The 14,737-nt window shown below is 37.7% G+C and overlaps 3 protein-coding genes across 5 annotated transcripts; 2 read left to right on the top strand and 1 right to left on the bottom strand.

Moving 5' to 3' along the window:
- Positions 1-1,138: 1,138 nt before the first annotated feature.
- Positions 1,139-4,708, top strand: LOC143445416 (uncharacterized). Of its 3 annotated transcripts, none has more exons than XM_076944500.1 (5): positions 1,139-1,769; positions 2,535-2,693; positions 2,950-3,071; positions 3,260-3,405; positions 3,501-4,708. In XM_076944500.1, the coding sequence occupies exons 1-5, from the start codon at positions 1,608-1,610 to the stop codon at positions 3,524-3,526; spliced, it is 615 nt and encodes a 204-aa protein (XP_076800615.1). In that variant the 5' UTR covers positions 1,139-1,607; the 3' UTR covers positions 3,527-4,708. The 3 variants fall into 3 exon arrangements, with proteins under 3 accessions (XP_076800615.1, XP_076800614.1, XP_076800617.1); XM_076944499.1 differs by having other exon boundaries at positions 1,139-1,342; positions 1,556-1,769; positions 3,260-4,705; XM_076944502.1 differs by having other exon boundaries at positions 1,634-1,769; positions 2,500-2,693; positions 3,260-4,701.
- Positions 4,709-4,727: 19 nt separating this feature from the next.
- Positions 4,728-10,723, bottom strand: LOC143445415 (tuberin-like). Its single transcript, XM_076944498.1, has 3 exons — positions 10,198-10,723; positions 9,517-9,705; positions 4,728-9,380 (listed from the first exon to the last, which is right to left on the bottom strand). Exons 1-3 carry the CDS (start codon positions 10,684-10,686, stop codon positions 5,508-5,510), a joined length of 4,551 nt encoding a protein of 1,516 aa, XP_076800613.1. The 5' UTR covers positions 10,687-10,723; the 3' UTR covers positions 4,728-5,507.
- A 2,050-nt stretch (positions 10,724-12,773) lies between these two features.
- On the top strand, positions 12,774-14,737 carry LOC143445939 (NF-kappa-B inhibitor-interacting Ras-like protein 2). The gene has a single exon (XM_076945353.1). It carries the CDS (start codon positions 13,462-13,464, stop codon positions 14,029-14,031), a length of 570 nt encoding a protein of 189 aa, XP_076801468.1. The 5' UTR covers positions 12,774-13,461; the 3' UTR covers positions 14,032-14,737.

Below are 14,737 nucleotides of genomic sequence, written 5' to 3'. Positions count from 1 at the left end.
AACTTATATCTTCTTTATATCGTTGGTCTGAGCTAGTCAAGGTGCTTGCAACTCATGCCATGGACATCTTAAAAACAGCAGTATTACTTATCTTTTTGGTTATTTGTAATATTGAGAAAGTGTACAGCACTTATAATAAAACCATTTTCTTGTAAACTATTTCTGTAGTAATATTAAAACTTTTCAGTTGAAAAAAGTTAGAGTATTCTAACCGTACGCAACAATAGAGTCAAATAATTCAACAGGTAAATTAAGATAAGATAAGTCAAAGAGTTCTTCAATGGTAAAAGTAACTCGAGTCATTGCGACTCTGTTGACTGCGTAGGCTATTACAGTACTACTCATAAGGTTTTCTGGGTCTTAGATGTGAAAAGCATTTACGATTGGATTTCATTGATATTGTCCGGGGCTGACTATCAGTCAAGTGCTGTAACTTTATACCTGGTGGCCGTGACAAAGTGGTTCAATACAGGTTTGATCTCAACACAACCAACCAGCTGCAAGTATTTTGTCTAACTGTAAAACTGCAGCCAATAATAAGCAACGCTGCAGCTGAGGTATAGTATTGTATTCTTCCTGGATATTGTGAATGCATTATTCCTTTGCAAGGTCAAGATTTATACATAATTCAGGCATTTATTGAAACTTTACGCTTGGAAGAAATTAGTTAAAACTGTAGCGGCCGTTGGATGTTTCTTTAGTTTGTCGCTTGTTGGCGCCCCCGGAATGCTCCCAGCACGTGTTCATTTCGGCACTGCTCGTTCGTTTTACCGTCCCATTCCGTTTTGCACTGCTTGAGCACAGGACGCAAGATTGAATAAAGGTTGAATTAAGAAGGCCCTGTGCATTTACTTTAATATATGAGCGAAGTTGGCATACAACTTAAACAGCAACCTTCTGAGACAAGGAGTCAACAACGCAGCAACGTAACAACTCAACAACAATTTACCTTCGCCATATATTCTGGTGACTCCGACGTGCTGGGAGCATCCCGAGGGCGCCAACAAGCGACAAACAAAAAGAAACATCCAACGACCGCTACAGAACCATTCATGCGTACAGGCTACCAACGTTACGGTTTAATGCTTTTCATTCATTTTATTGGAAAACTCTTTTTTTCTTTTCTGTTTTCAGCCAGCCTATGATACGAGAGAGAGTGCGCTTTGATAATACCCTGTATAATATTTAATGGATAGTGGTTCTGTCGGCAAAGAAGAACTGTGCAGAACGAAAGCACTCAAGCTGCTGTATGGCGAAATAGTGTTTCATTTAGTAACTAAATACAGTCAAATAAAAGGATTTTGTTTTAGCTGCCTGTATGATGAGGTAAAAAGAGTCCAAGGTTAGAGCTATGCTATATGTGTTGTCCAACTGAAAAGTTAGAGGTATGCCAAGGTGGTAGAGTTGTGTAAGCTACAAGAATAGGTTTTAAAACTTAGATTACAACACCAAGTACAATTTAAATGAATGCTTATTAATATATGAACCTAAATATATTTTTCGTAGCCCTTCGCATTAAAACCGTAAATCCTTTGAATTAAATGTAACTTTTCAGATATTCTTTGTGATTTCAATGAGCCACCTGTTGTTTGGATAAGATTTACAAAATGCCAATTGAAACATCCGGTATTTACTATCGACTTCTCACTGTTAATGACAAAAATGACGTCATAGAATCTGTAGCAAACCATTTCTGCATGATGGATCCCCTTTGCATAAGTCTGAAATTTTCGGAGAAAGAAAGATATGAGTATGCAACCTACGCTGCTGTAAGTACAGTGCAATCAATGTCTGACAATGAAGGAAATCGCTGCATACTGTAACTTTTAACCTGCGTTAAGTTAGTTATACGAAGTCTGGCCAACAAGTATCCTACTTTAAAGCATAAAAACACAACACAAGAAATTTAAAACATTTTTATTAATCTTCATCAAAATACTCTTTTTGCAAGTACAAACACTTTTCCCAGCGCCACTTCCACTTTTGAAAACATCTCTTGAGCTCCTCCTCTGGAATGCTCATGCTCCTAAATCCGGATGCTTCCATTCTCAATATTGAATTGGTTTGATTTATTTGAGTTTAGCTTAACGCCTCTTCTCTCTCCAAAAGCTTGTTGAATCTTTTGAATTGTTTCAGTTTGATTTTTATACCAAGCGTTTGGCAAAACTTGATGCAATACCTTGTTCGAGACGCCTTGTCATTTTGCTTGTGATTAACAAATGAAAATCGTGCAGTATAAGACTGTACTGAATGCTTCATAAAAAGAAGAGACACCACTTCTTGGCTTGAAACATTCTAGAATGGATATTGATAGTTATATCACAATATGCCGAAACAATCTCCCTGGCATAGTATTGTCTTTAAGGGGAGGAAATAAGACCGGGTACTTTTTGGCCAAACCTCGTATGTTACGTAACATAAACAACTTCAAGTTGATAATTAATTCATAAAAATTATACTGAATACCGGGTAACCTGCTTAAAGATAATAAAATTACAGAAAGATGAGTTTTCAACGCTGATATCTGATATCAGATGTTTTTAGCCGACAACACGAGTATGGGAGCTTTTGACGGTGACAATGATGACCAACTTTGCGGAGTTCAAATCAACTGCTCCAGTCATTACGCCTCTGTTGTAAATGTGGAAAAATATTTGCAATCTGTGTCACCAAAGACCAAGTACTTTATCAGGGTAATGACATTTGTTTATTGTCAAGCATCGTAATTGCATTTTTCCATGACATGCTTGTGAATTTTATTAAAATCGCATTACTAAACTTACACCTATAATGATCGTTTTACATTCTCTTAAATAAATCGGATATAGATCTAAGCATTTTTATGAACTCAATTTAAATCATAAAAGTGTTCTTCAAATGAATCCCCTTACAATAGTCATTCATAATAGTTTCTTCTGATTGTGCAATAACGATTGCATTACTTTTCAGTTTGACGACTTTTTGCAAAAAGTGATTGACAAATTTTGTGGCAAAAATTACATTGCAGGCTATTGGGTGTCTGTGGATGCAGCTTACTCTGGTAGAGGAGTAGCTCAACAGTTGGTGGTGAGGTGAGAACAGAAATTTGCATAAATTGTATGTAAATTATTTCATTCTGTCATTTGTGTTATCAATATAACTTGGTCACTTGTGACACTTTTTCTATTATTAAAATATTAGAAGTGCTATGATAGTACGCATATATACATAGAATCATTGTGATGGTACAGTATACAAATTGTGTTTTTTTCATCAAAAGATCTATTAAACGGAACACCATCAGTGGACAGTTTAATTCCGTAGTGGGAATTGCTACTGCTCCAGAATCAAAACACATTGCCGAAAAATATGGCTTCAACTTAGTACATGAAATGAAGATGTCGGATTATGAAGATGAGAGTACCGGTGAAAGAATATTTGCCGATGCAAGCATTGCATCTATGCATCTCGTGTTTAAGCCGCTGACACCCAAAGCTAATTTGTAAAATCTCAACGTATAGGTTTCAATCTGAATTATGACGTATGAACGAAATGCAATGTGCACGCAGACTCCACGGTAATTGGTTGAGAATGTTTTGGATCACGTGGCTTAGTAGAGTGGAAGAGCGTAGGTGGGGGGGACGAGAGGCGCCTTTGCCCTCAGATTTTTGCCAGCGGAAAGGATTTTTGGAAGAGTTTGGTTTAATAATTCGTGTTATTAGACTTCAGCTAATAGCAAATCTTTAAAAAATACTTAAAATCGGTTTCCTTTTTTTTATTATCATATCAGGATCGAGAAATTCTTACGTCATAATTGTTTTTGTTTTACATTTTCACTCCTTATCATTCAGGCCTTCAAGTTGGAGGGCAAAAGACCCCTTAAAAGATTATTTCTAACCGTTTATGTTGACATTGTAGCGCCTGCTTCTGAAACTGTTTGTAAAACCATTGTTGCACCATAGTAGTTGATCTGACATGGTCGATGCAAGTTCGTTCATCTGAGTCCCAACTGAGATGTACCTTACTTAACATGTATACGAATCTCAGTGGATATCATTAGTCATAAATTTACAGTGCTTGCCGGCATTTTTAGTCGTTGTGTGTTGTTTTACTTCATCATGGAATCTACGTTATCTTAATTGGCGGAAATTTCGGTTAAATCCATATTAGTCTTATTTGTTAGTTTGAAGGCAATTAGGCTACATCGTAATTAACGTTTTAAAGAAATGGCCATACTTGAACAACTGTGACCACGGGTGGTCGCAACGACGTTTTGTTCAACTTGTTGATACCATCTGTCATAATAAACCATTATACTGTACAGTAATGGTATTTGCATAAATTTCTTTGCTTCGTCAATCTATTAATGTTAAAATTTGTCATCATTTTTTGAAAAAATATTTCTTGAAGTTCTTTATGAAGAAATGATGGTCTTAAAGCGCGATCTCCCGCATGATTCAGCAAGTTTATGACGTTATTTATGACACCAAAAAATCTTGCTCTCTCCAAATATATACTTTCTGGCTACGTCCCTGATAGTGTTATTCATTTGGATTGATTGTAAATTTGGCGTCTATCAACGCTGTAAAACAACAATTCTCTTCAAATCGTGTTTAAAAACTATCTTTTTGATTGTGATTCTAAACCATATATTTACATGCTGTTTGTTGTTGAAGCAGAAATTGGCAGTCAGGTTTTCACGCCATTATACTCTCGTTTGCAATAAACGTTGCAATTAATTTCTTTCATTTCTTTAGCATACAAGTAAGCAAATCTACAAGACATCACTTGCAGCAAGTACGCGTCCCTGTTGGTAATTTTTACATCCATGTAAATCTTACACTAAAATATAGCCTAACTGGGATTTCTCCGAACCATACCCCTTTGTTTCGCTGTATCCCTATATTAATCAGCTGAAATGCCAATGCAAACGAGTCAAGAAAAAGTGAACTCTGTATAGGGTTCATTGAAATCCTATCCGGTAGCGCCGATTTGAAAATGATTTCAGTATTACATTGTGGTATGGTAATAGCACTCACTGCTCGTTTGTTGTTTGCATGCACGATTATAGCACAAGAAAGAAAGAATCTTATGGTGAACCGTACCCACATACAAGACACTTTATGACCATGATATGCCAAACTGCAATGAGAAGCACTGGATAGCAATTTAAAGCGGACACAAAGTTTGTTTTAAAACGTTAGCACTGTTCACAAGTTCAATTCGTTTTGCATGTAGAGGTCTACGACATGTATCGATAACAGTTTATTCTGGGAACGTCAATCATTATTATCAATCACTTCAAGTTTGATGTCAAAGGCAATTTTTAAAACAGAACCGCTTCCCCATAACAAATGAATTGAACATGATGACATAAACACGACAGTCGCAAATACAGTATCAACCAGGCAGTAGAGAAAATACCGATAAATTTACAGAACAAAAGCAATGGGTAAGGTAGAGTGTAACAGGCACAACTAAAACTTCGCATGTCTTAAGGGAAATATAATCCTACAACATCGCCGGTATTAAACGTAATCTGAAAACTCTTCAAGCGGATACGCAGAGGATTCATCTAGAGAGCTATAACGTGCCGCACTGGATTCATTCTTACAAGCCAGTTCCTGTATTGCTCTTGATCGAATGCGTTTGATTTGCTTCAAGCGTGACAGCGGTTTCGATATAAAATATTCGGGTTTTTTCTGGTGCAGATAGGCGGAAGCCGCCATGTTGGCGTGCAGTGATAATTGTCTAACTAACAAGCCAAGTCTTTCATCAGAAACTGTTCTCTTTTCACGTATCTGCATCATATCTTTGATCTCTTCCTTATGATAAACGACACGAACCGAGTTGAAGCCGAGGTCTAGAGGGGTGATAATAATCTCAACTGACAAAAATTGCCCTTGATAAATGGAACCGGGAACGTATTGCGGCGAGTCATTGTCATCATAAACCACTGTGACATAGTCGTTTCCAATGTGGCGTACTTTCGATGAATCCTCATTTTCATGGTTTGGCATCAGGGTGGCAATGTGGAAGACCATCTGCATGATATTTTCCTGCCACACGTAAGTAAACTGGCCATCGTCACCGCCTTGGTCCAAGCCGCCCAAGTATGTGTGCGACATGTCACAATCAGGAAGCGAAACAAGACAACCCAAAGAGTCCAGGAATTGCTGATACCTTTTCGAACCGTGTTGATTGCACAAAATGTCCCGGCCAACCTCGCCTTGTCCAGGACGTACGTACACCACTCCAGTGCCCCAAGTGTCATACGGTGGGATCATGTCAAGGACGTGCACAGCGCGATCTATCGTAGCAGTATTAGGCAGGAGTAGTGGTCGTTGCAAGCTCTCTGGCACCATGGCAGTTTGAAACATTTGCAGAAATACAAACCCTGGAGTGAGGTTAGCATCGTTTCGGTTACTCTGATCATTCATCGGAGATGCAACCGGGCCTGACAACCTTCCCCGGCTTTTAGGTGAGGCCACGCCACGGCTCTTCGCTCTGGCTCGTGCAGCTGCTCCCTGGACATAATCCTGTGATGACGACACTGTATGGCTGCGATTACGAGTGAGAGGAGAACCTTGTTTTGTACTGTCATCGCTGTCTCCATCCTTTGCTAGACTTTTGGAAAGAGCTGGGAGTCCGTTTATCTTCTCCTGTTGAGAAACTTGAAGGTCCGATGCTGATGCAGGAAAAGTGGATACTGCAGCAACATCGCTAATATCACTTTCAGCAAGCGAAGAGACCAAATTCAACTGATGGCCAAACAACAAAAATGATGTATTTCCAGATGGTCTCCTAATATTGATCTCAGCCCAGCTTGTTCCTACCTTTGTTGGGGTTAAAGCACTTTCCCTGTCTGCCGTGATGTTTTGTTCTGGTATGGAATCAACAATAGGTTCTTTCACACTTACTGGAAACTCAATACCACTGCTGCGCTTCAACACTGCGCCACTCGACCTATGACGGTGTCTCATGGACACAACATTACTATTCATGGTAGTCTGCAACTTGGCAGGTGCTTCAATGGACATTTTTCGATCATTTGCATCGTTAGATGCTGGGTCAGAAGCAATACTACTGTTGTTTGTTAAAGGGGGAAAATCTCCAATCTGAGGAAGTTGGTTTGGGATAGTTGAATGATCGTTGCATCTACCGGTCTTGATGGTGATAATGCGATTGCCAAATAGCCAAGTGGCACTCTGACCATTCACAGCAAAACACTTCATTTGTGTGGGTTGTTTGGCCACAGGCATACTATCAGAAAAAGCATAACGTGCCATCACATCAATGCAGGATTCAATGAGACTGTGCTGAAGGGAGTCACTGGATTTCGTACGATTGACATTTTGTAAATTTCGAGCAATATATTGAATGAAGTCTGGCCGAAAGCTAAGCCTGCATTTCACGAACCACATACTGATAACATGGTGCGCGAGTGACACAATGTAAAGTGAATATTTGGCAGGATTTGCATGTTGCAAGGCAATGGCAAATACACTCATGTATTGGTCTTCCACGAAATTCGCATACAAAGTTGGCAGTTGTGACAATGAGGAGAGTAATTCCAGGACAGCTGGTGCCAAGTGAGTAGTGGCCGACATCTGTGATAGATGCAGCAAAATAGAGGGAAGAACACGGACCAATGCATCAGAAGTCATTCCAATCATACACAAGGATATAGCACATATACACTGCTTAGCACATCTTGTGGTAAAGCCCGACTCCAAGCAACGTAGTATCTGACGCTGTCTTGAAATGTGCAGGTATTCATGAAACGAAGTTAAAACAGTGAGAGGATAAAGAGTACTTGCTTGTAAATCGGATCTTTTGAAACCTTTAGGGGCACAAATAAGCGTTGACATCCTGGTAGCATTTGATATGAGACCAGTTAATGCTTCAGCTAAATGGTCCAGTGCATCTGCTCCAACACTTAAAATGAGAATTCTGTTATCAAGCAGGGTGAACAGGCCATTTAAGGTCACTTCCAGAACAGGCCAGTATCTTTCTTTCTCAAGACATTGCACAAAGCACGAAAACGCATCACAAAACGGGAGATAAACTGACATAAGGTTGCCAGAACTTGGCCTAACTTGAGGTAATTTGCTCAGAAAATCGTTCTCAAGACTGGCTTCAGCGTTAAAACAAGTAACAGAGCTCATCACACTTGAATTACTGAGTCTGACCAGCAGCTTTGAATTTGCACGAATTTGAAACAGTGCTGCCAAGACTTCCTTGCGTACACTCCACAGTGTCGCTGGTTGTTTCAGCAAGTTATCATTTTCGTAATAATGGTCAAGAAAATCAATTAACCAGTGATAAGCCTCTATAGCATGAGATGAGTGCGGACTGTGTAGCTTCACTAAAAACACTTTCACAATGCCCTGGAGTGCACATTCTACCGCAGAGAAGGCATTTAAACTGTCAAAATTGAAACGCAATTGCACAAATGACTTCAGCAGTTGAAGTAAATGAATACAACGACTTGTTTTGCATTTTAAACTAACTTGTAACAAAAATTCAATGGCATTGTCAAGGACAGCACTTTCACTTTCTAATGAAACATTCTGTAGCAATGGCAGAACAATAACGTCCAGTAGGTCTTTTTCATAAACATCCATGTTGTTCAGTACAATGGTGGATAAAATCTCAAGCGTGTTCAGTCTTATGGCTGTGTCCATACTTGCTTTGTAGTATTTTTCCATCAAAGAATTTAATCCTGTGATCCAATTCTCTCTACCAGGCCTTATAGACTGGGACTGGTGGGTGAGCAGTAACAGAATTGATTCGGTTGGTCTGTCTTTGAGACAACTGCTGGTGATTTCAAAAAGTTTTTCAACAGAACCATTAAATGCCTGCGTTTCGTAGAGTTGTTCAATTAATGTCAGAAGATCATGAGTCGTTTTACTGACTAACTTTTGCAATTTATGGGTTCCATCGACACAAATTTCTAAAAGCATTGGAATAATTATTAAAATATTGTCCCAGGCAGACACGTGGAGATCATGACCAAACTTTTTCACAAGCCTTTGACAGGTCAAAGCAATTTCAAATCCTACGACTGCATTTCTGCTTTTAAGAGAATACTGAAACGATGGTAAAATTGACTGTGGTTTGTACATCAGTGACGTAACGCATTTGGAACCCCAAAGACCCATCCCGATGAAAAACACTGCACTACGTGACACGGAAAAATCTTCATACGGTTCACTTTCCAGGATTTGACACATAATACCGATGCAGCTGTGGCCCAAGTGAGTTCCTAAAAGGTTCCTCATAAGCTTCCAGCTTTGGTCACACATCTCTTTGAGACTGACAGCTCTGCACATAGTGAATATAACACCTTGCAGACATTCTTGCGGTAGGGAATTATAGCAGATAATTGCATCAAGCACCTAAAAATGTCACTTATAAAAAAGAGCAAACTTACTAAAGTCTTTTAAAGTCAATTATTAACTTTAACAATTAATATATATACTAAATCAAAGTTATTTGTGTACTCTATCAGTTATATATATTCCAACACAGCACCTTCAAAAGGGACTGCAATTCCTTGATTGATGAAGGCGAATTGGCATGGTCACAAAGATGCTGCACAATACCTTTAACTATCTCACGACCAAGATGGCTTGAATTAAACTTAATTATGTTTAACAGAAGAGACAAATATACTTCGTCGCCACCCAATTGGTCCATCCACTGAACTAAATGTGGTCCAATCTGAGGTATTAAAACAGCCATAGTCATGAAAAATTCAACAAATAAAAATCATCATATTTTCAAAAACATCATTATACATAATACTTAAAAAGTTGAACGAATGCAGTTGGCAAAAGCTTGATTAATACATGCACACATATTCAAAAATCAAATATTACATATATTTTATACTGTGTTCAAAAATACATTTCAGCCTAACTAATTTTCGTTAAATTGTGTGTATATTAACTGTATACATATTATAGACCAGTCAGTATATATATATTTATATATATACATAACTTTATGTCTTTACATTAACCGTGAAGGCTGTTCAATACAAAAGCCAAACCTATTTATAAATGAGTCATCAACTGTAATGAGATTTCCCTATAAAACAACCTACTGGAAACAAATGAGGCACCGTGATCTGTGCCACTTAAAATGCTCTTCAATCATATACAGGACATCTACAATTTAATTTACAAAATTCAAAAGATAAAAAGCACCCACCTCTTGCTCCAACATGTAGATATTTTTGCCGTGATCGGTAAGAGCGTTAACTATCAACATGTGGTTTGCAATGTCTTCTTCTGCCATGTACGAATGCATTTTCAATTCATGATAAAACATTGGAACAAGCATTCCTAATTGCCGGTATTGGCAGGTTATTAGGCGCCTTAAGAATTCAAAGTATGTTTTCCGAACATTTGGTGGAATGCTTGCTTTTAATAAGTCCTTAGTTTCCACCCAAATTTTTTCGATGTCTCTACGTTCCAGTTGCTTTGTTTCAAGTAGATTTCCAAACTGATGAAGCTTGTTTACCCTCGATTCTAGCGAAGAGCTGGTAGAAAGAGCTACCCAAAAATCCTCAGTAAGGATGTTAGTGGTCTGTGATTCGCTGACATTAGGGCTTTGATTTTTGCTTGATCCTAGTCCTAGTATTTTAAACCAACTTTTACGATTTGAATGAGAGTCTTTACTTTCAGCCATAGTTGACATAAAAGTACTATATTTAGATAGCTATGCTTTGCCACCTTCTAGATATCACCCAGTTCACCGCTCAGTTTTTTAGAGATGCTTTCCGCAAACAGGAATCTGTATTGTGGGCTCACTTGGTCCAAAAAAGAGTAAATGGTTTCAAAGATTTGACCAATCACACAATCATTTAATGATTCATCGAGACAATTTTTAACAGACAACACATGCAATCCTCTGTTACTTAGCTGCAGCTGATAAGTGAAAGTTTCATGAGTTGTAACATGGAAGGTAAGTGGGTCCTCCTTTGCAACTTCAACGTCTTTCACAGCAAATCTTATTTCACTGACAATGTGAACAACCTCTAAAACTGCTTGTTCATCATCCATCAGGTTACATTCAAAAGTTGTAACAAATATACTGCAACCGAACTTTCTAGAAATTTTAGATAATACAGCAGAGTATTATTTAAAAGGCAAGGTATTTTCCATAAACAAAAATGTGTTTGTGTGTGTCCCACATACAGCAATCACAGTTATTTCTGCTTAAATAGTGAGCCACACTGGGAAGTATGCACATAACTTGCCAAAATAAATATCAATTCTTTCAATGCACGGGCTAAATAAAATAAATATTAAGAACCAAGTACGATTGTTTGCTGGTCTTGGCAGTTGCATACCTAAAATAAATTTTATCTTAACTTTTAGCAAACTATGTATGCCCTGATGTAGAAGCCACGTAAACAGATGTTTAATAGTCTAAATTTACCTTCACAATAAGATTGCATATAATTCTACGCTGGGACTCTGCGATTGTGTTAACTATCAAAACGAAATGCTACCCAGAACGCTGTAATAAGTAGTAACAGCATACCGCTACTGCTTGAAGAAGGGAACACAAACGAAAAGCCTACACAGCTTATTAAAATATATTGGATTTATTTTGAGGTGTGGGTCGGCAACAACTCAACAAGTGGCAAGCGTGCCCAATCGTTTGCACAAAACACCAAAAAGAACATAGTCATACCAGGGAAAAGGTCACAAGCAACACTATGAAAAATGTTTGTAATCATCTAAGCGTAACTAATGAACACCGATGGCTTCAACCATTTAGCTGTAAGGATTGGCCAAATTTCGATAAGAATCGATGAAAATTATCTGGCCCACAGTATCAGCTACTAGGTGTTAGCTAAATCTATAATTACAAGTGTTCTATATAGTAAGTTACAGAACAGATCTGCGTTGGAAAAAGATTAAACAGGTGCATACTTCGCTAGCCGCCTGCTTGTATTTCATAGCAGGATTCGCCTAGATCGCAGATGTGCAGATACGGTGACTCAAGTGTGTAATTGAAAATCAAATGTGCATCTATTTAATCTTTTTTTAGTTCAAATTAAATTCATTACAAGCCTAATGCTTGTAATTGTAAATACATTTATCGGGTTTAGAATGTAAGTCAGTGCACAACCACAGGTTGCCTTTGTATACTAGACCCAAACTACTCAAATTGTGACGTCATCTGGTTGTGCGCTGGTTTACTAAACGGCACCCCGACTTAAGTCCACGCAATATGCTACTTAGCACAACGATTTCGAAATTGAGTGAATCATCATTTACTTTACGAGTGTAACTCAAAGTCTCTCTATAAACTCTAAGATGTGAGAGTTCTATATTCTTTGGTTGTACTGGTGGCAATCTGCGTCATTTTAAGAATACTACTAAAACATACAGGTTCGAGTGGTGGAATGGTAAAATATAGTGTATAAAACATAGTGAAAAAAAACAGTTTAAGTGCTAAAATATATAGGTTGGAGTATATTTTAGTACTGTCCTCTTTTTAGTGCTGTGTTGTTATATGGTTATCTTGGCCTAGCGGAAAGAAATCATATCGTATTAACCGTTTTACCAAATTGCCTTAGCCCATCTTGAAAAAAAAGCAGAGAAAGTAGTTTTGCAAAATGGTTTAGATTTTCAACAATAACATTTCAAATTCATTTACATATTTTTTGTAATTCTTGATTTTGTCGGTACTTGGTAGACGTGTTGCAGCTCAAGCGGAAAGTATGCTAGATTTCTCCGGCTCAAAAAGCTGGCCTTTATGTGCGCCAAACTTTCAACGCAACAGTTTTGTTATGATACAGCGACAGCGTCAGTGATAGCCTTGATAGGCCTTGGTAACCTTGATACCTATAGGGCTATTCTATTTATAGTGTAAATGTAAATTATATGTAAGCCTAGCCTGTGAGGCTATTGCATTTGCGTGGCGCAATTTGTGGTGTTGCATGCCTGCTAATGTGGAAGTCGTCGTCGTCAAAAAAGATTTGATTTTAATTAATTCTTGTCTTTTTTCTTCACTTATTAACATGGGCCTATAGTCCTATACAATACACACATAACATCAAAGTGAGGCAGCATTATACGCCCTTCAAAAGACTTAGTTTTTGTAGAATAATTTCTTCTCACACTGTAAAATCTTAGGCTGAAAACAACAAAATTCCCAGTTGCTAAAGATTGGAGATTTTGCAAGCCACTTAGGTTTAAAACTGCAAATTACATTTTTGTAGCTTTTAGCGTTTCTTACAATGACCGACCTACTTTTAATATAGAAATAAGTTGCTTAACTATATTTTCTGTTTCTCTCTGGCATTTGCGTCTGGCCTTCGTCTATGTCATTTTTTTATACATTAAACAAGAGGTGGTTACCAAAGCGTAAGGTTTAAAGAAAGGACATTGAATTGCCTTTGCATCAACTGGATCGTTTTAAAGCCTGAAAATTGTCTTCTCAGTTTCCTTTGTTACAATGGGTAAAATAACCAAGCTTGTCATATGCGGAGCAAGTAGCACTGGAAAAACTTCAATATTGGAAAACTTGTTATATGGTGAGCATGCCTGTGATACGTTATTCAAAACCATTGAAGATACTTACCTGGCGCAGATTGACACTGATCGAGGTGTAAAGGAGACTGTCAGGATCCAGGACACACCTGGGATCGAGGCAAATGCCGCGAATACGATAAAACATTACTTCCATTTTGGAGATGGGTTTATTCTGGTGTATAGTGTCACAAGTAAAGAATCGTTTAAATGTATGGAAAGTATTAAAAAGGAAATTGAGAAGACGAGAGAAAAGAAGGACATTACAATTGTTGTTGTCGGCAACAAGTGCGACTTGCAATCGGAGAGACAAGTGGAGACATCGAACGCGCTTAGTTGGGCATCAAAAGAGAAAGTAAAACTTTTTGAAACTTCGACATCGAACAGAAAATTGTTGGCAGAACCTTTTATAAGCATCTGCAGCAAAATGACTCAACCGCCTGTAAAATCAACACCATTCGGAAGCAGAAGATTAAAACAACAAAGCGTTGACTAAATGTTAGTAACTGGTGTGTTGTGATTTGTGAATATCAGTTTTATATGCAATGGGTTTACCCCAACAGGTTTTTTTCCAAAACGTATTAATAACTGGATGGATATACTGACACTGTGCCATTGCATTAAAATGCAGCCTATTGGCTTGCATTTGATTGTCATTGGTGCAATATATCAATACTTAAGATACAAGATAATGCATTTTCCTGTTTGTGAATTATGTATAAAAACTACTGTTGCTATTGTCCTCAAGAGCAGTAAATGGGAACTACTTTGGTCACCAAGGGAATAATTTTAATATTTGTTGGGGGAAATTTAGCCAAGGGAGGAAATAGGGAATAGTTAAAAGTTTTAGGTTTATTGTTTCTTTGCCGATATGATATTAGGCTAACTCGTAAATGTTATTTACCAATTAAAAATTTTATTCTGTAGGCTATAATTCATTTTAAATTTTTTTTGCATTTTTATTCTTTCAAGTTTTAATACAGTTATGTGTTTACTGTTTACATGGTCTTGCGCACACTTTAGTTATGACCTCGGTCGCTCTTTGGTCTTTACTTCCTTGCAGTAACATCAGCTAACTTGAGTGATATTATATTATTTATTCTTTCTATTCATTCCTAAGCACATGTTTTACATCGTTTGTCTTCTTTTCAATTGTTATTACTCACCCATAAACCTGTCTCATGCCTTGTTAATCTCTGCAG

The sequence above is a fragment of the Clavelina lepadiformis genome, chromosome 2 (genome assembly GCF_947623445.1).
Source record: "Clavelina lepadiformis chromosome 2, kaClaLepa1.1, whole genome shotgun sequence".
In the NCBI taxonomy this organism is placed as follows: domain Eukaryota; kingdom Metazoa; phylum Chordata; class Ascidiacea; order Aplousobranchia; family Clavelinidae; genus Clavelina; species Clavelina lepadiformis.
The sequence above is the reverse complement of the archived record's forward strand: the minus strand, read 5'-3'. Positions and strand labels throughout refer to the sequence as shown.